General features: G+C 35.6%; 1 protein-coding gene and 2 long non-coding RNA genes across 6 annotated transcripts; all 3 read right to left on the bottom strand.

The window, feature by feature from the left end:
* Positions 4,346-6,588, bottom strand: LOC109947813. The gene is made up of 4 exons (XR_002270587.1): positions 6,463-6,588; positions 5,912-5,958; positions 5,769-5,813; positions 4,346-4,724 (listed from the first exon to the last, which is right to left on the bottom strand). It is a non-coding gene; the product is annotated as an uncharacterized LOC109947813 (long non-coding RNA).
* LOC109948182 lies at positions 8,195-9,157 on the bottom strand. Its single transcript, XR_002270788.1, has 2 exons — positions 8,694-9,157; positions 8,195-8,613 (listed from the first exon to the last, which is right to left on the bottom strand). It is a non-coding gene; the product is annotated as an uncharacterized LOC109948182 (long non-coding RNA).
* Positions 11,374-20,361, bottom strand: LOC18765973 (putative E3 ubiquitin-protein ligase RING1a). 4 transcript variants are annotated; one of them, XM_020560426.1, is made up of 11 exons: positions 20,094-20,361; positions 19,593-19,975; positions 19,415-19,457; positions 18,718-18,776; positions 15,374-15,464; positions 15,108-15,228; positions 14,226-14,267; positions 13,327-13,863; positions 12,990-13,097; positions 12,404-12,634; positions 11,374-11,640 (listed from the first exon to the last, which is right to left on the bottom strand). In XM_020560426.1, exons 2-11 carry the CDS (start codon positions 19,816-19,818, stop codon positions 11,611-11,613), a joined length of 1,488 nt encoding a protein of 495 aa, XP_020416015.1. In that variant the 5' UTR covers positions 19,819-19,975; positions 20,094-20,361; the 3' UTR covers positions 11,374-11,610. The 4 variants fall into 4 exon arrangements, with proteins under 4 accessions (XP_020416015.1, XP_020416017.1, XP_007198836.2 ...); XM_020560428.1 differs by having other exon boundaries at positions 19,593-19,894; XM_007198774.2 differs by having other exon boundaries at positions 15,383-15,464; positions 20,094-20,359.

Here is a 21,908-nt window from a genome sequence, read left to right as displayed (position 1 = left end):
ACGGACTCATCTTAGTACGACCTATCCAAAAATACTAGTCACTGCCCCAAACTCCTTTCGGGTAAGAAAATAACCAAAATACCCCTACCCAAGGGTAAATTTGCAATTTTACTTAAATAATTTAAATAAGGGGTTAAATTTGGAGCCGGGGTGTTACACACCAATTCAGTATATCTCACTTTAACACTCATTCCAAATATGATATTCTACTCAATAACATGTGTGAAGCATTTAATAGGTCAATTCTGGATGCTAGAGACAAGCCAATTATAACTTGTTTATGAAGGATTAGATATTACGTTATGATGTTGATGGCAAGTATGAGAGCAGCTACGGAAAGATGGCTTCATTTGTAGGCCCTAGAATTTTTGGGATTATCGAGAAGAAGAATAGGCAATCAACTTGGGGCACCTTCTATAGTGCACCAGGTGCACCCATGCACCATTTGTCCTTTATGATATTTTCAAATTTTTTAAAAAATTGGTTACCGGTTATACAAGTTATTAAGTTTTCACTTTTTAAAAATGCAATTGCGTAAGGGTCATGCGATTATGCCTTTTCTGTTTGACAATTGGCATATGATTAGATAGTGATTTACAGTAGTTTGGATATGAGAGTACCATAACATTGTAAAAGGATCCTAAAACTTATAAGTTACAAGATTTGGGTGGCGATTTACAAGTTTTTGAACAAGGATTACAACATTAGAGTTCACCTAATCCATAATGTTGTAAATGAAGTTATCAAGTTTTCACTTTTTTAAAAATGCAATTGCATAAGGGTCATGCAATTATGCCCTTCCTGTTTGGCAATTGGCATATAATTGGATAGTGATTTACAGTAGCATGTTTACAATATTAAGGTATCGTATTACTCTTTTATGGATAGTTATGTTCCACAAGATTGTAAAACACATCCTTAATGTCGTAATATTGTCATTTACAAAGAGAATGACGTCTAGTACAATATTAAGGTAACTAGGGACATTAGGAAAGTAAATTAGGTCCTTATAAGTGTAAACACAAATGTTTACAATTTTAAGGTCTTAGATTACTCTGTTTAGGAGAGTCATGTTCCACAAGATTGTAAAAGTTATCCTTACTCTTATAATATCATAATTTACAAAGATAAAGGCATGTAGTACAATTTTAGGGTAAAGGGGAACCTTCGAAAGGTAAACTAGGTCCTTATACTTGTAAACTCGGATGTTTACAATATTAAGGTCTCGTATTACTCTTTTATGGATAGCTATGTTCCACAAGATTGTAAAACACATCCTTAATGTTGTAATATTGTAATTTACAAAGGGAATGACTTCTAGTACAATATTAAGGTAACTAGGGACATTAGGAAAGTAAATTGGGTCCTTATAAGTGTAAACACAAATGTTTACAATTTTAAGGTCTTAGATTACTCTGTTTAGGAGAGTCATGTTCCACAAGATTGTAAAAGTTATCCTTACTCTTGTAATATCATAATTTACAAAGATAAAGGCATGTAGTACAATTTTAGGGTAAAGGGGAACCTTCGAAAGGTAAACTAGGTCCTTCTACTTGTAAACTCGGATGTTTACAATATTAAGGTCTCGTATTACTCTTTTATGGATAGTTATGTTCCACAAGATTGTAAAACACATCCTTAATGTTGTAATATTGTCATTTACAAAGAGAATGACTTCTAATTCAATATTAAGGTAACTAGGGACATTATGAAAGTAAATTGGGTCCTTATAAATGTAAACACAAATGTTTACAATTTTAAGGTCTTAGATTACTCTGTTTAGGACAGTCATGTTCCACAAGATTGTAAAAGTTATCCTTACTCTTGTAATATCATAATTTACAAGTATAAGGACCCAATTTACTTTCCTAATGTCCCAAGTGACCTTAATATTGTACTAGATGTCTTTGTCTTTGTAAATTACGATATTACAAAATTAAGGATGAATTTTACAATCTTATAGAACACAGCTGTCCAACATAGAGTAATATGAGACCTTAATATTGTAAACATCCGTGTTTATAAGTATAAGGACCCAATTTACTTTCCTAATGTCCTAAGTTACCTTAATATTGTACTACATGCCTTTATCTTTGTAAATTACGATATTACAAGATTAAGGATGGGTTTTACAATCTTATGGAATATAACTATCCAATATAAAGTAATATGAGACCTTAATATTGTAAACACCTGTGTTTACAAGTATAATGACCCAATTTACCTTCCGAATGTTCCACTTTACCTTTATATTGTTCTAAATGTCCTTATGTTTGTAAATTACAATATTACACAAATAAGGATTGATTTTACAAAATAATGGAACACAAATGTCCAACAGAGTAATACGAGTCCTTATTATTGTAAACCTTTTTGTTTACAATGTAAGGACCTAATTTACTTCTCTAATGTCCCACCTTAACTTTATAAAAGAAATTTAAATTTAAATATTTTTTAAATACATGTTTACAACATATTTACACATGACAAAATCGCATTTACAATATACAATATTGAGTTTTTGACCCAAAAAAAAAATATTTACTTTCGGGTTACAAAACTATTTGGAATAGGAAGTGAAACCATGTGGAAAACCAAGTCAAAAGTGAAGAACATAGACACACTTGATAACTGCACGTTTACAATTTACAACGAATTGTTTGTCAATTGCATTATTTGTTTGTAATTTCCAACTAACTGTTTGTCAATTGCATTATTCGTTTGCAATTTCTGACTAATTATTTGTCAATTGCATTATTTGTTTGCAATTTCCAAATTACTGTTGGTCAATTACATTATTACCTTTTCATCTTAGGTGAGCCAATCTATCAGTGCCTTTTCCATCTTATGGTCATTTCCTTTGGAATTAACTCATTGAACCCATCGAAATAGAACAATACAAGATCATATTGACATCATTATATAATAAGTCTGTAGCATCAAACAAATTACATAAGCTAACACTTAACATCTACCACAAAGAAAGACAACAATATAACCAAGAAGGTCTGTGCTATCATGTGAAGTGGTTAGAAATTCAGAAAAGCTAGTGAACAATAGTGTTTAATCAGTAAGCAAAAGCTAAGAATATATAAGCTTACAATTGTACTGCTCAAATGATTGAGAAATATACAGAAGCTTTGATTTCTTTCTTCTATTGCTCTCTCTGTTCTCTCTCTCTCTCTCTTTCCTTCCTTTCTTCTATTCTTGAATAATCAGACCTTCATTTTAACAAGCCCAACTAAAGAAGAGAGAGCAACCAGGGAAAAAAAGACTGATCGTATCAAGAAAAAGAGACACGAGTCGTACGAAGAAAAAGAGATAGAAGTGCCAAGAAGAGGAAGAGATAGAAATCGCAAGAAAAGCTTCTTTCTTTTCAAATTTCTCTTTTCTTTTTTTCTTTTTTTAACTTGGAGCAATCCATTTAACCGGTCACTCACTATTAAGCAATGTTTTTATGCATTCTACTAAGTTTTTTTGCACATGGATTAGAATCTTTTGAACATACAATTAATTATGAAGGATTTATCATTACTGAGAGATTCTACGTTCCATAATTGTGCAAAGATAATGATAATTGCAAGACTGAAATGCAAATGGGACTACCTTTTTTTTTTTTTTTGGTCGAAATCGAGTTTCATTAAATAGAAGGTCAAAGCCAGATTACATCAAAATGAACTCAAATAATTGAGCTCACACAAAATGTAATACAAACAGACATAGAGCCCACTATAAATAAAACTAACAAAATGCATAGAGCACACATAAAGGCATTAAGCCCACATACAGGCCAAGAACTCACATAACCGCAAAAAGCCTACAAAAGGCAAAAGCCCACAAAGCACAACACAACATTAGGAAACCCTAATATCATTAACATATATGTGCCGCACAATCCTACAACCATAAGCCGTGCCACCATAGCAAGCCGACAACCACCAAAGAGAAACCAATAACCAACAGAAAATGGTGGTGAGCAAGCCACCCCCTGGCAACGATAGAAGAGGGGGTCTAGGGTTGGGAGCTTTTTTTGCTTTGTAAAAAGTTTATTTTTGGTGTCGTTGAGCTGTTAATATTGCCTCAAATGCAAATGTGACTACTTTAATTGTCAATTGCACTACTAGAATGCAAATTACCCTACCTGTTTGTCAATTGCATTGACAAATCACATATTATATTTACATTTTCAATTAATTGTGCACAGATAATGGCAATTGCTCAACTGAAATGCAAATAGTACTACTTTCTTTGTCAATTGCACGACTGGAATGCAAATGACACTACCTGTTTGTCAATTGCATTGACAAATCACATATTGTATTTACTTTCTTAAAATTGAAAAGACTGCCAATAACATGACAATATGCATACACTAATCTCAAAATACAACTTTATGGTACAATGCCCATTCACAATGCTAATGGGATGATTGTTTCAATTGGCACATAAACTATGATATAACAATCAGATTTACTTTAAAGGCTTATTCTCCATGGTACTATATCCTCATCAAAGCCAACATAAACTTCATTCATGTAATTGAAAGTATTGTTCAATACATTCACTCTACATTCTATGCTCTGTTGTTGAGCATCCCTAAAACTGCATAAGCAGCTTTCTCAACTGGTTCTTTGGCTTCCTCTAAGCCTCTCTTCTTCTCAAGACTCTGTTCTTTGCACTTCTCTATCTCTTCGGTTATTCGGCCAGAGTTCTCATCAATTTCGCTATAAAAAAAACAGATCGCCATCAGAACTTTATAATATGCAGAACGATCAAACAGCTCCTTGAAATTAAAATCAAAATTGAAAACTAACTCTCAACCACCTTGACGGCCTTAATGTAACAGAAAAAATCATCTACCTCAACCCCCAATTCAATTTAGAAGCCCTAATTCGACAAGCCTAATTTAATAGAAAAAACCCTAAATTTTGAGCAATAAAAATTATATATCCTTGCATTTAGCTCCTAAAACTATAATTGCAGGGTCATGACTATCCCTCAAATTAAATGGAAATCTCATCATTCACAATTCGAACTTTAACTGGTTTCGAGCTTATAAATACTTGACCAACTAAAAACAGACCAAATTTATATTCAAAAGAGAAAAAGATGTAATTTCACGCTAAAAACATACCAAAACACAGAGAGAGAGAGAGAGAGAGAGAGAGAGAGAGAGAGAATGCAACCAGATTATCATAAATTTATATATTGCAGACCCGAAAAAGGGCCACACCATAGAAAACCAATCATCTCAAAAGAAAGCAATTATAATGAATGTATTGCCTATTTCATCAGAATTTATTACAAAAAAATTACATCAACAGCAACCAAACCACTTTTAACATTGTTGAAATAAACTAATTGGTAGTTTATTACAAGAAGTAACATCACCAATGAAAAACAGAGGAACTAATTTACCCCATCCTTCCCAAGGAAAAAAATAATCTGACCCCCATCAACCAAGATTTCATTTCATCATCACAAGTACGCCCAAAAATGATTCTGAGCCTGGGTTCAAACGCACAAAATCATATGCACAAGGAGAATGTTAAAAGACCAAGCAGCTGAGATATTTTATAACACAAGGCAAAATAATATCTGCAACATCATGCATCCCCTTAAAATCCTCTATCAAGCATTTCAATTTACCCCACAAACCTCCTACAGCTCAATTAGAACAAAAGCCCCAATTTAACAGCAAATAAAACCTAATTCTATAAATTCAAGTTGAAATACAGAGGAATTGGAGGAAGCAGCCACATTCGTACCTAATATTGATATGAGAAAGGGAGCTAGCTGAGATGGAGCAGCGCCTGTGAAGTGAAGTTTTGGATGAGAGAGAGTTAGCAGAGCAAGAGAAGCTGACATTACTAAATCTGCATCTAGTTCAACACTAATATGAAATCCTCACCTGGTCTCCAAATTAATGGTCCAAATACAAATTAAAAAGATCAAAACCTGCACAGACCATATCCCAAAATTAAAACCTAAAACTTACAATATAAATTAGAAAACTCAAACCTTGAATAATTAAAATTATCTTTTGGCATAGGGAGAGTGATGCCCATAAGAATGCCCATCACTAAACTTTCTGGCTAAGATGGTTTCAGTTCAACAAAATTGAAACCCCAAACTTTCTATTTCAAAGGATTCCCACATGCACAGATTTGTGCCCACCCATGTTTGGTGCTCATATCTAAGAGAGAGAGAGAGAGAGAGAGAGAGAGAGCAAGCCATAGCTATAGAGAAAGAGAATCGAGTGAGACGGAGAGTGAAGGCTGAAACGATTGAGAGAGAGAGAGAGAGAGAGAGACGGCAGGGATCGAGCAAAATGGGGGGTTTAGATTGGGGCTGAGATTTTTGGTATGGGTTTGGTTTAGAAACGAAGCCTGGGAAGGAGATTGAGAGACCATGAGATACAGAGATGAGAGAGACAATTATGGAGAAGAAAGAGAGAGATACCTGAGAGGAGAGGAGTCTTATTCGTCGCGATGTCTCGTCGTCACAGGAGGAGGAGATGAAAGAGAGAGAAGAGAAACCCTACCCTAACTCGACTTGAAATGTCAGACTGAAGGAGAGTTATTGCTTCTTTTTTTTTTTTTTCTTTTTACCTACGACAACCGATTTATCCGGTAACTAACTCAACGGTGTGGATAACTCCACATCACCAACTATTCATCCAATGGTCCATAACAGTGGGCGCATCCATGCGCCACGCCCACCGTAGAATTTTCCATCAACTTGGTGCATTCCAAAGCTAGCTGGAGCAAGGACATATGAAGTCAAAAACCATGGTGGATCTGAGGTTGTGGTTGATTGGGCAAGGAGTTGTTATTCATGTAGGCAATGGGATATCAATGGGGATCCCAAGTATGCATGCTTGTGCTGCCATTGGACAATTAAATGGTGATCATTACGCCTATATGGATAACTGTTACAAGAAAGATGCTTATATGAGAGTTTATACTCCCATGGTTCATCCAATGCCAAGCGAAGATTTATGCCCTAAGACAAACTTACCAAAATTGATGCCACCCTTGTATCACAAGCAACCAGGTAGGATAAGGAAAAAGAGAATAAAGTCAGCAGGTGAACCACCCCCAACTTCTAATCCTAATGCCATAAAGTTGTCACGGTATAACTTGGAAACCAAGTGCTCAATATGTAAACAAGTTGGACATAATAGGAGGAAATGTCCAAGGCACATGAAGGAGGCTCAAGCAGTCAAGTGTACTTGTCTTATTCTTGTTAGTGTTAACTCCAATTTATTTTAAACTTGTATTGTGTTTATGTTGTATTTTATTTTTGTTAGGTATCATTAAAAATAAATAAATAAATAAATAAACTAAGAAGAAACCAGAAACAAGCACATCCAATTAGAGAATTACAAGGCAATCAACAAGGAAACAACTTGTAAGTACTCTACTTTGGTGGGTTTATTTCAATTGATTTGTATTTATGTTTCAAATGTTTTGTGTTTATGTTTCAATTCTTACAATCTGCCATCAATTGACAATTATGTCTCACATTATTTAGGGGAGAAGAAATAATAGGCAAAACAAGAAATCTTCTTAAGAATCTCAACATCAACAATCATATTAGCCTCAGCAATCATCTCAAGCTCAATCTTCTGCCCAAGCATCTCAGCCTCAAAACAAAAGGTTCAAGTCCCCAACAAGGAGGAATGAGTTCTTGGATAGGAATGTATCTAAGAATAAAAGATTCAAGTCCCCAACACAGAAGAGGGCCCTGATGAAGTGGAAAGCATTGTTGGAAAGGTATCAACCGTGGAGATACTGAAAAGGTGGATTAGCAGTTTGTGTTTTGTATTAGACTGGCAGTTGAGGGATTAGTAGTTTGAACTGCTATTTTGAAGGCCAGGCAATGATGAAGGTTAAACTAGTATTTTGAATTGTAAATTATGATGAAGTTTGTGTTAGATTGGCACCATTGTTTTGAATTGGTTAGGAATGCTTTATTTCATTCTAGAATTGCCAATGAATCTGGTGGCATTTGTATTTTGAACTTGTGATGGCAGTAGTTTCAAATTGTACCAAAATGACCAATGGGCCTGTGAAGGCAGATTGTATTTTGTACATGTATGTCTCACATTGTTATGAAATTGTTGTGTAGGTTTGCGTTCTTAAAGTTGTTATCAAATTCATGAAATTGTCCCCAAAAATACCGATGGACAGAGCAAAATTGCACAAGTTCACCATTCAAAATTACATAGAGCAAAATTACACAAGTTAACCATTCTTCCAAATTTTTCCAAGTTAACCATTCCAACATTGTACAAAGCAATCTCATGGATCTTAGCCTCAAAATGTTACCATTGCACTCAAACCAATCCAAGATTAATTCAACATGTTAACCATTCTTCCTATTTTGCTGCACTCAAACCAACCCAAGATTAATTCAAAATATTAACAATAATCAGTACACCCCCTAAAACCAACGGAGCAAACCATAGCTTCATCTCTCTTCCTTTTCCACGTCCAACTTGGTCTTCCAGTTCTCTCATTGTCCTCAATAGCCAAACCATCAAAGTTTTCTCCTATGGAGGCACTCATCATCAACCCATTGGAAAAAACTACAGCCATTTTTTCGCCTCTGTATATACCCACACTATTATCATAAGGGTATGACTTATATGAAAATTCATTCTTAAAAAAACTACAACTCATACCTACCTTTGGACACGAATGGAACCTCCACAGTGGGTTTGATTCTGTCCATGAAGTTTGAAGCCTAGCAATCTTCCCATAGTAGCATTGAGGGGCTGCAACGTTCGCCTCTTCTACTTGTGGAAGTTGGTGCTTCATCTTTGACTTTTAGTTCAAATTAAGCAAAGGCCAAATTTTAGAGCTTGGTAGACCGTTTAATTGAACAACTTTGGAGCTTGTTGATGCAATTCAAACAAATGCCCAATTTTTAGGGTTGTAGACCGTTTTTTGTTGAGAGCTTCTAAAGTTGCAGACCCTTAAATGGAAGAGAAAAGGGGTGGGCAAAAACGGTTGATGGATATGGGTCACGAAATGGGTTGGGTAAATGAGATGGATTTGAATTGGGGTGGGCTCCACTTATGCCACGTCGCAAGCTTTGATCGGGCATACGCAAGTTTTTAATTTTTACAGGTGGGCCCCACTATTGCACGCAAGAGTGGGCCCCACTATTGCAACAGTCTCAAGTTTAGATTTGGAATGGGCCCCACTTTTGCCATGTCACAAGTGTGGATAGGGGGTGGGGAGCCACGTGTGCTAAAAGGACTTAAATACCCCAGCCACGTCATAAAAAATGACGGAATCAAGAAATGAGATGACGATATGGGGCAAAGTGATTCACCAAACCTTGGTCAAGGGGGCAAGGTGGGCCGCTTCAACTTTCAGGGGGCAATGTAGGATTTGACCATAGTTTCGGGAGACACTACAGTAAATTAGCCTTTATTTTATTTAATCACACCCAAAAGAAAAGGTGATCATAGGACACCTAGCAATATAATTCTTTATTCAAAAATTTCAAAATTTTTTAAGGGTTTTTATCACAAAAACGTACTTGAAATTTACGAAACTATCAGCTTTGAGTCCGCTTTAGTGCTCTCTGTCCTAGTTTAACCTTTTAGACCCAAAAAAAATATAGTTTAACCCTCACATATGAAGTTGTTTGATCCACACATCGCCACGTGAATTAAATACAATATAAACTAAATTGTAACAATGGTGAATTTCATTTTTTGTTAGTGCTTTTTTTTTTTTTAATACAAACGATATTCTACTTTAATCTAATCTAAATCACGGGAGGGGGATTCGAATTCGGGTGTAAAGTGAGGAGCACATCCTCTTTAGCCAACTTTGATTAAGCTCATGTCTGCTTTTAGTTATTGGATTTTTAAACTACCTCTCCTTAACTTTTATCTCTCTTCCCTATTTAATATCATTTATTTATTTTTACCTTAATAAAAGTGATCTGGAAGAAAAATCTTGGGCGTGAGCCATACTAGAGAAATAATGAACTGAGAGATGAAACAAAAAATTATGACAGCATTAGATGGAGATGAGAGAGACTATCTTTGGCACAAAAGATCTAAAAGGACAGAGACCCTCTGTACTTGAAGAGAATGAAGATGAACAGGCCCGGAGCTGTTTTGAGCAAGGTCTAAAATATCGATGATATCGGAAATATCGGTAGTCCAAAAATATGAAAATTTCGATGGAAATATCGGGATATTATCGATATCGATAAAAATTGAATAAAAACCACGGAAATTGTAAGAAAAACTTGGAAATTTTTATTGAAACTTTGGAGAATGTTTATTTAGTCAATTATCTATGAGTTTATCACAAAAAATTAGAAGGAAATGCATTGCATGATGGATTTAACTAATTTAAGTTGATTATACAGCAAGCGGGCAAACACTATGAGTGTAAAAAATATGTAATAATTAATAAAAATAGATTAAATACACCGTAATCATTTATATATAATGATTTACTATAATATTTTACACTTTATACATTGCATGGTAAGATACATGAGTGACTTAGTACCACATAGAGTTCCTACGAGGTTCAAATTTTTCACTATCTTCATCATCTCTATGTGTAGAGTAAGTGTATTCTGAAGAGTAGTCATCAAATGATAAATCCCCAAAATAGTTTTGCATGTAATTGTTAACATACCACTCATATAAATATAAATATTTTAGCATATTATCACAAAAACATAAGTGATATGGTGTTTAAGGTGTTGGAGGAGTAAAATGGGAGGGGTTCATATCCCCTTTGTGCTTTTTTCTCCCCCTTTTCCCTTTTTTTTTTCCTTCACATCGATATTTTCGATATTTTAGCGATATTACACCGATATTTTGACAAAATATTGCTGAAATGTGAGCGAAATTATCGACATCGATATTTTCCGATATTATCGTCGATATTGTCGATATTTATACGATATGTACATGGATATGTTTCGAAATATCCGTGATTCGAAAAAACCGAAATATCCTCGATATTTCCTCGATATTATCGATATTTCATACTATGGTTTTGAGAATGAAGAATGAAGATGAATGAGTGGAATGAATTCTACAGTCTGAGCAGAAAGAAGCAAGGAAAAGTGATCCTCCAAATCCCCTAAACCCTCAAAAACTAAAAACTAACTTGTCATGTCACATTTAATCTCAACCTCAGCTTTACCAATTCCTCTCGAAAACTTGCCATGTCAAAATTCATCCCATCCAAGGATCTAAAATTTGTGTAAAAAATATAATGCCACACATCGGCCGCTATATTTAGTGTGTGAGAGTTAAGTGGGATTTGGGAAATCCCAAAAGCCTGACCATAATTGTAAAAATAAAATAGAAATTGCCACTGATGTATTGTAAGCTAATCGTTTCTGCTAAAATGAAGCCACAAAAAGTAACATCATCAAATTACACAAACAATAGAAACATGTGTTTACAACATCAAGAATACAACACTGTCCGAATTGGGGATCAATGCATCCCGGTATCTATCTTTTACTACATCGATTTACAGTAACTCTTTTATCAACAGCCAGATACAACAATCTTTTCGTACGAATTTAGTTGGCAAGTCTGAAATTTCCTAACTAAATCTCCTTCCGTCTGTATGCTAGAATCTGAGAAGAGTAGCAGATAATGATTTAGTTTTCATTGACTATTGTTGATATCAATGCAATCACAGAGAATGATCTCTTGCCAAACAGTCAGATTATAAACAGGACTATGCATATTCACACATGATTCTAGCCACAATACACCACTGTCAAGCAAGAGAAAATTACTCATGCAACCATTATGTAGAGATTTTAAAGGTAATTTTAATACCATTAACAGCAGAAATAAGTTTAAAAATCATTTTAAAAAATTTGAAAGGATTGTAAATGAATTTAAAACTTTATTTATGGTATTAATGATAATATCTTTTAAAACCGAAAATAAAGTGAATGAATGGCTTGCATTCTTCAAACCGGTTCAAATAATTGACAATAAGGACAATTTGTACAATATGGCTACAAATACTGCCATATGAAGGAGTTTCATGGATCTTATTATAAGCATTCTGTCTTTCAAATAGTGTTTTCTGCACTGCAAATCATGTAAGCATCTTAACGTTTGAGCATCAAAAGTTACTCTATTCTCTCATTTTAAGCTCAAAACAGTAAAATGAAATGCAACCAGAGAGAACTTTAATTAGAGATGCATTTGTTATTTGATCAATGCTTATTATTGAAACATTCAACTAAATTTTGCTCATTGGATCAATATTCTTTCCAAAGATGAGTTGTGTGCACCTTTTAGCTTGGCAATAGTAAAAAGTAGAGATCTTAAGAGAGCTTGTAAAATTGAGAGCTCACAATAACCCTTCTAATGTCTACTCACCAAATGGTCCCTGCTGGAAGTGCAAATGGCTTTAACCCCTCCCAAAGTTTCTTCTGCTTGCAGAATTTGCAGGTCATATCTGCATGGATCAACTAGAAGGGGTGCAGAATCTACATCATTCATTAAGGATGAAGGGTTTAGGGTCAACTTCTCGTCATTGGAACTGTGATACCCTTTGACTGCCAAAAATTCAACTTCTTCTGCCAGCAAAGGCGTCTGGCGAGATACATACTGTATAAAAAAATGCACGGGAAAATTACACAGGCACATGGGTATTGTGTAATGTAGAAGAATACCAAAGAAATAAAGAGCAGTACATTAACATTTTTAGAATGAACAACTAGTAAACTTAAGGTTGGCCATATTATTAGAATGAGTCATGCTTGTGTTCTCTATCAATAGTATGCAAACAAATATTCCAGCAGCGGATGAGGTAAAGAGGCATGACTAGTAAGTTTCACAACCCAATTGTAACTCTCAATCCAAAAAAGCACAAGAAGAAATCATAACTTTTACATAGTCAAAGGCAAGTTTCACAAGTGAAATTTAGATCTTTAGATTAGTAATATCAGGAGAATAATCTCACATCACAAAGGTGCTTGACTGACAAACTTGGCCGACAGCATAGGTGCGGCTGCTGCAAACTTGGTGTACATCTTTTATCCAAAGAAATAAGCATGAGATGAACATCTAACTGCAGACAAAGAAGTATTTCATCAAAGGGGATACAAAACCACGAAAAAGAAAGCAGTACTGATTCTAATTGGGTCACTTCGGTGCTCAGTGAAAGCCAAAGTAACTAGTTAGTAGTATCTCATTCAAGCCCCCAAGAAACTACAATTCAGCAAGATACTCCACTGGTGGCACATGTAATGAATGGACCTAAATGACCCAACAAATAGTCCAACACAATATCCCTATACCTCATCATTGTTTTCCTCTATGCTCCGGAGATAATCAACCAACTTTGATAAGCGAGTGCTTCGAGAATTCTTATTGCTGCAACCACTAGAAATGCCATGCCGTGTGTGACTTCGAGCACCACCCCGCCCCCAAGCAAGCATTTCAGAGCTCCACACAATACCAGGAGAAATTCCGCGGTTCTCTCGGTTTACTTCTAAATCATTTTCAGTGCATCCGCCACTTGAATTGGCCAGCGATGAAGAAGGCTGAGAGGATCGAGATCCTGCCCGTCTCCTCAGCCGTCTTGGCGTAACTTCAGTACGTCGCTCATCAGTGGAAGATGAATTTTTGCCCATGTTATTATTGTCATTTTCATCCTCATTGTCTACAGATCCTTGAATTTCAGTGGCTCGAGAGCTCCGTCTCCTTAAAAAGGAACTCCGATTATTGCGCTGCGATCTCGTAATAAATGCATCTGGTGTATCTTTTCCAAATGTGCGTCTCCTGATTAGAGCTTCTGATTGTCGTTGAAAAATTTGGGCGATTGATGCTTGGATCTGTTTTGGAGCATTAAAACAGCACACCAGGAACAAAATCGTCAGTATCCAACATAGAGGGGAAAAAAATGTAAGGCCATTTGGATTTGCACCATTGCCTTGGTCCTTGGCTTAAGGGTCAAAGAGTAGGGTCATGTCAAGTTCCGAGATTCAGATCTTAGAATGACTAAAAAAAGCCTGCTTTCTTTTGGTGAGGGTTTTGCTTAATTTGTCTGTTGATTACAAATGAAACCACATGATTACAAGGTGAAATGAATAAAAAGATACAGGCCGGACAACATATTTCCTGAGTAGTGTTCATGTCCTAAGAAATACAAGACCATCCAAATTTCTACAAGAAATTTTTTAGCCATGAACCTAACCTGCTCGTTTCGAGTCCTCTCTTCTTCATGGAAAGCCAATTCCTGAAACCATACACAAATTAATTCTCAATTTGCAAAACATGATAAACTTACACATCTTTTCGTTAAAAAAAACAAAAACTTACACTTATCTTTATTTAGTCGAAATAGATGCATAACATTCTCAAAACAAAACCCTTAATAAAACTACATCCTTTTGAGGAATAAATTTCTCTCTCTTCCATTCTCTCTCTCTCTCTCTCTCTCTCTCTCTCTCTCTCTCTCTCTCTCTCTCGGGGAATATGCATAAACATATATATATATATATATATGTATATGTATATGAGCATGTGTGTGTGAGAGTGACAGTTTGTTGTTTCCATCTTCTTGATTAAAACTTACTTTCAAGTTCAAATGATCAAGTTAAAAAGAGCATATATCTATGACGAATCATCTAACTATAAAATTGTCATTAATTATGTCTTCACTTAGATGTCTATATTTAAAAATTTATGGAAACGAGAATAATAAACTCTATTTATCTTTTTAGTTTTTGTGCATGGGAGCCCAAAAGCCAGAGGAAGAACCTACACTGGAACAAGCCTGGGCCTAGATAAAACAAGAAGATCAGCACGCAAAAGGCATACAATGGAGGATGGGACCAACTCAAAACATGCTAACCCAGATTACAATCATTACCCAAGCTGGCCATACAATCTGCAACAGTAACCCTATTTATCTCCTTGCTCATTACGTCTGTTAAAAACTGGATTGTAGTAAAACTAATTTGAAGTGTTATTCTTTCTATTTTTCCCATATTCAGCAACCTTTATTATACTTGACCATATGCAATGTACTTGTCAACCTGCTAGTAATATAAATGTACAAAAGCAAAAGTTATACCTCCTCCTCGTATTTCTCAATATCTGGATATAAAGCTGCTATTAGGGCATCATAATTTGGATCATCTCTCAAAGAACGTCGACTGGCACAGTGTGTGCGGCAAGCAGGGCACTCATTGTTCCTGAAATTATATATCAAACTAACTGAATAAGGCTGATTGGTTCTCAACTTATATTATAACAAAAAAAATTCCTTTTTTCAATCAGATAATCAAAATGCCACTATTACAGAAATCAGAAAAAGTTAAGAGAGGTAAAGAGCTCAACAGTGGATACCCCATCCGCATAGACTTGTCTATACACTCCCTGCAAAACCTGTGTAGGCATTCCATTACAGTCCTTGTTTTTTTAATAATCCCTGTCAAGGAAAGAGAAATTGATGAATGAATGCTTAGCAGATTGATAAAGCATTATGGATAACAGAAGAGGTAAGCAAGACTCAAGAGACGAAACAAGAAGCAGGAATCACAGTTTTCTTTTTTTAACAAGATCACCATAACATTAGTAATTGTTACCAGTACCACTAGCAATAACACATCCAAATGGCTGCTGATGTTTAATGAGAACTTCTGGGGACAGATAGTATATAAAGCTGACAAATTTAGAGTCTTGGGAAATCCATACAGGAATTCAATGTGCATGTAAAACTAAATTAATCCTTTCTTAAATAATTGATATATTCAAACAATCGTGACCGTTTTATGTCAAAATTTCAACTTACTAAAGCAATCCCCTAATCATTCAGTGTTCTAAGTTCAATAGATACTGGCATGTCCTAAAGAAGAAATTTGCTCTGTATTTGAAAAAATAAAATAAATTTCTCATTTGTGCTGTTGCCAATAGGAATCGTGAATTATAGATTACAGTGAGAAAACAGAAAAGAAATGGGTCTTAGGATACAACTTTATTTGAAGATTCCACAGCTGATCTTTGGCTGTGGCCCTGATCTCGACGGGCAGGGTACAGGGCTTGGTACTTTATGGTCACTTCTTCTGTACTTTTTAGCAAGGAAGTATAGTTTCTTCATTTCAACCTATAAAATTCCAAGGAGGTTTTGGTTTTATTTTCAGCAATCACACTTCATAGTCACCAGAGCTTTTAATTTTGTATCAGCAATCAAACTTTTGCATGTGGCCATCCTGACTTCAGTCTTTCACATTCTCTTTAAGATATCTAAGCCTCAAATTGACTTTTTTGTTTTATTCAAGGGAAGGGAAAGACAAGAGTTAGATTCAGTCTATGGGTGTGAGGATAACTGCCATACCAGCCCCCCAGGAAACTCAAATTGAATTTGACTTCTTCCAAGTGACTACGTTTTGTATTTCAATATTTCTTTTGTCAGACTTGGCATATATATATATATATATATATATATATATATATTACATTAAAGGTGGATAATATTGGAAATTCAAAAAATAAATTTTAATCTAATGAAAACTATGATGCCATTGACAGGCTTCCATCTCCTGATCTTAAAATTTAATAAATAAGGTTGGGAAAGAACTTACTCTTATTTCCAAATTTCATCTTGATTATGGACTATAGTAGGAAAAACAAATTATGGGTGTAATTGCTTGTTTCACTGCGGGAAGGTGAGTCAAGCCACATACATGTATATTAGAAATATCTACACCAGTACCAGATCAAGCATAATGGTATACTTGTTATCACAATATAAGGCAAATGAATATGCCAGTGCATATTCCATCTCATTTATAGTGTCATTGTTCAGAACTGTGAGGAAGAGGTCAAAAAGACACCTTAGCACATTTGCGGAGGCAGAAAAAAAAATGCTCAAAAGCAAGGTTTTAAGACCCAGATTGAGAAAAACAGGAGGCAGAAAGTTGAGGAAAGGGGTGGTGGCAATTAGAAGGCGAGCGATGGTTTGTTTTCTTCTAGAAGGAGAGTGGCCACCTGCTAAGGATTATCCATCACCCAGGAAGTCCTAAATTTTGGTGGTTCACAACCTATCACAGATCCAAAAACTCACTATTCCCCAATGCTTCAAGATACTCGCATGGAGCAGCTAGGTAGACAATGTTCATCAAATGACATTTCATTCAAAAAGTTCAGAAGCATACTATTCCCCAATGCTTCCAGATACATATCCATCCCTCATCTTGTGTAGTTCTGTTTCTCAATACAAAAAATGTTAAAGTTATCAAGTATTATACTAAATTTTCCAACAATAACATTTTTAGAGAAATTGTGTTCTGTTGTATTGATCCTTCTGGACATTTTTCACACCAAACATTGGTAATGAAGAGCATGCTAGGTGGAAGGTGAGGTCCAGAAAGCTTGGGAATCATCAAAGTTGAATACCTTCACCACCATGTCTCTGGAATTGAATGAATAGTCGTTGTTTCAATGTTTTAATCTGCCTGTGCAGCAGCACAAGTATATATGTGTTTTCTACACCCTTGAGCTCCCCTTCTTCCACATCAATATCTCTGTCATTATTTACATCTTAAAATACGTCCAGATCCGGTGGCCCGACGAGTCATCTACTAAATACACAATAGTATTGCGCCACATATACCACTTTATTTCCAAACAAAAATTAGGATTCAGGGATTACAAACTAAAAGAAGTTTTCTTATAAACCCAGAAAAAGGGTGTAATGTAAGGAGGCAGATTTCCTTCTCCATTATGTAACAGCTTGCTAAACCAATGATCATTGAGTTTTTCTCACTATTTTATCTCAAGTCACACCCTTCTTAAGCTTTCCCTTGTTCACATATCGACTAAATCACACATTGATAGTTGGTTTTGGTTTTATTTAACCCTTGTTTCCAGATCCAGATTATTCTTGACCCACAAACTATTGTGGTTGACAAGATGAGGGATGTATGGAGCCAATCAAACTATTCAAATGGCAGGCCCTGCATGGTTTTCCAAACCCACTTATAAGCATCAAATTTGAAATGCATTCTATTTGTTCGAATTTGTCCTTCTCAAATCAACTCTTGTATAATTTTAAACAAATGCTAGTTTTACTTACTATCTAAATAGCTAAGTACCTAGAATTTGCCTCAAAATAGACCACAGTGCATTTCATATTTTGAAAACAGTGGTAGAACTACAGAGAACACTATAAGAATCAGCACTTAACAACTTATTAATAATAGGCAATTCATTCTCTGCATCACTGAGAATCCATGCCAAGCAATGCAGGATTCCATTCCAACAAAAAGAAGTCAGTGCATAGCTACAAGAAGAAGCCGTGCATAGCAAAATCAGTAGTTAACCACCATCAGAAAAAAGAAATGTGAACTAAGAATTTTGATAGATATATACATGCATGAATCGTTATAGTGCAGTAATTAATTGTTAACATACCACTTTAAAGTTCCAGTCAAGCAACACTCATATGTGAGATCAATATAGAGGAGTAAACGATATCATGACACTTTCTATTGAGGTACAGAGTAAACATGCGTCATTAAACTTCCTCTTTTACTCAGTGCTTTATGTTTTATGGGGAGGGAAAAAACAATCTATCTATATGCCACAAGGGGGCATCTTCATCAGTTGAGTCCAGTGGACGCATACCAATTTTGTTTTTAAACCGTGACATTTCATTCAAAAAGTTCGGAAGCAGAAGTTACCAAGACATATTGGACAGTGTACATCTTTACGAATTTCTGACAGTTGTACGAATAAAAATCTGCAAGGGAACAAGAAGTACGTAGTCATTACTTTGCACTACACTCAGAAGTACAAATATTTTTTTTTTCTTTTTTTGAAAATGATAAACAAGGGCAATTTTGAATTCATATAGAACACTAGTTGGAGGATACCACCAGGAAGTTCTTATCCACAACCATGACATCAATAACAATTTGTAACAGAACACTACCGGATTATGGAAAATCAGAAAACCAGTACCCGCCCTTTAGAATTAATATATCGACTTTGTAAAAGTAATACAAGCACAAAACAAGGCTCAGATCCCAACATTCATCAAACTCTCAAGCATTAATCCTCGTATCTTTCAAAAATTGAAACTTAGGGAAGTGCTTATAACAATACCAAAACTGACAACAACACCATCGACAACTCAACATTCATCGAAACAAATCGGCACTTTGTATCTTAGGACACGTGGAAAACCCATCAACATTCAAAGCATTGAGCTTTCTGAAACTGCTCGAAAATGTTATTAAAATCAGCAAAAATCTACAACTAGCTAGTGCGCACAGAAGATATTGAAGTATGACATAGAATAAAATAAAACTAAGCCAAAATGTAGCGTGTGTGCACAAGAGAGAGAGAGAGAGAGAGAGAGAGAGAGAGGGAGAGTACTCGGGTTTTTCTTCAGAAGTAGAAGATGGGCTTCCCTCAGAATCTGAAATGTAAAAACAAAAGCAAATAAATTCAGTCAATCAATCGAAAAACAGAACACGACCCAGATGAAAAAATACATATACAAATACACGCAGAGCAAAAACAAAGAACATGGGGGAGAGAGATGATACGTAACCGCCAGCTTCATCTCGATCGTGTTCCTCCTCCTCTTCTTCTTCTTCTTCTTCTTCTTCATTTTCTTCATTTTCCTCTACTGCTAGTACTTTTTCTTCTTCTTGCAGTAGCTGGTATTCATCTTGAGCTCGAGATTGCTTGGCTTGTTGGTGGTGGTGGATATGTGTTGGGTCTTCATCATCGCTGTCGCTGAGGCTCTCTGGCAAAGAACGCTTCTGTGCAGGCATTGATATATTACATACAACACCCAGAGAAGAAGACAGAGAGAGATCGATGGGTGGGTGGGTGTATCAGTTTCTCTTTCTGCGTAGTAGAAAAAGACCAGAAGGAGAAGAAGAAGAAGACGACGCTGGGAATGGCAGATTTGGCTGCCGCTATATCAATCTATTAATTAAAAGTTTAATGATAATTTAAAAAAGATACAACAAACAAATTATTAATTTATTATACAATGCACACACAGAAGTGAGAGCTGAGATGAGAAGCGAGAATCAGATCTTACGGCCAAGAAAAAGTAGTACATGTTGCCTTTGTGGACGGGCCTCTGTCTCTCTCTCTCTCTCTCCTCATTCCCAATTACCGTCTTCTTTCTTTCTCCATACTTTTCTTTTGTATTTTCTTTCTTTTTCCTATTTGACAAGAAATTCGAACTTAAAGTCTCTATCAACATCCGTACTTTATTTTCATGGTCTTTATTTACCACAAACCTCAACACTATCGTCACCACCACCATCCCCATCCTCACCCTACCACCACCACCACACGCAACAACCAGAACCACCCCCATTGTCACATCCACCACCACCATCATTAACACATTTATCATCTAATCATAACGCATTTATAGATTGATGTATCTGTTAATACCCAATTTTACCATGGGGGAATGCAATAAGCCCAAAACAACTTCCCACAACGAAAGGCCCAATAGAGAAGAAAATGTGGTTTTAAAGAAGCCCAATAGATGGCTCGGAAAAGCAAGGCATGACAAATTCTGCAAACAAAAGGACCGAGTCAAGATCGTTTGATGCCACGAGGACAACCAACATGACCAAAACGACAAACATGCATGGTCACGGCCTTGCGAATCGCAATAGCATTATACACAAATAAAGGGGCACGCATATGAGGTCAAACTTCCCAAAATGCGCCAGCTGATGACGGGTGCTAAATGGTTAAAATCTAACAACTCATGAAATTCCACATGAACTGGTACTCTAGAATTCCACATTGAATATTTTCTTTGTTATAAAAGCATTGTTGTACTTGCGCATCAACTCTACACTGAGTTCTCTCACGTTAAGTATGGGCTTCTTTACTTCTTTTAGTAAAGGAATTGACTTAGACATTAGACGATAACAGGACTCAACCTAAATTCCACTTTAAAATCTGTGTCGAACCCTGTGCTCATATAACACATGTCAATTATCAGACACTCTTGACCAAATTGCCCTTTAAATTAAAACTCAAACATTTTTTAAGGTTTGACTTCTGCTGAAACATCGGGACGTGTTTATATTGTTTCGCACTTGTTCTTTCGTGGAGATGAAGGGCTAGATTTCCTAACAATTACATATTTATAAGAAATTACCCAATCAAATCCCACAAACAAAATAATTAGCTAAACAAGTGACTTTACTAATCTCATCACTTTGTAGCCCCTTATTTTAAAAACTCATTACTTTGAAATCCCCCCACTTCAAGATCCTATCACTTTGAAGTGTCCCCTCACTTCAAAGTCCCTCATTCAAACAAATTATAATTTTTTTTTGTATGTTATTCGAAAATTGGATCCTGTGACATCTCTCCAAAAGAGAATAAAAGACTTGCAATTCAGTCCGATCCGGTTTCCACCTTACATCGAAATCGAAATCGGTACTGATCAACCGGTGTGGTTCGATGCTGTTTTGGTGAAATTTTTTAAAGAAACTAGTTAGTCTAGTTTAAAGCGATTCCGGTGCGGTTTTTGGTTTTTTCTATTTTGAGCCGGATGTTTTTTTTTATATATTTCTATAAAAAAAAAAATTAACAAATTCTAACTTAAAATTTATTTTTTGGGCTTAAAAATTCACAAATGACCCAATTTCATGCAAAGAGAGATGATTGGGCCTAGGAAAGAGAGGTGCTTTGAAGTTGGATTTAGTGAAATATTAGGCGTGTGAGATTAGACACTTAGCATTGGACTTAAATATACATAGTCGGTCCGGTCCGATTTTGTAAGGTATGAAATTGGCATCAAAACTAGTTTGAACCAATTCGATTCAGTTTGGTGCTAGTTTTTTTGACTTTTTAATCAACATGATTTTTTTACCGATTT

This window comes from Prunus persica, chromosome G3 (assembly GCF_000346465.2).
Source record: "Prunus persica cultivar Lovell chromosome G3, Prunus_persica_NCBIv2, whole genome shotgun sequence".
Classification (NCBI taxonomy): domain Eukaryota; kingdom Viridiplantae; phylum Streptophyta; class Magnoliopsida; order Rosales; family Rosaceae; genus Prunus; species Prunus persica.
Note: the sequence above shows the minus strand (reverse complement) of the source record. Positions and strands in the feature narration are given on the sequence as shown.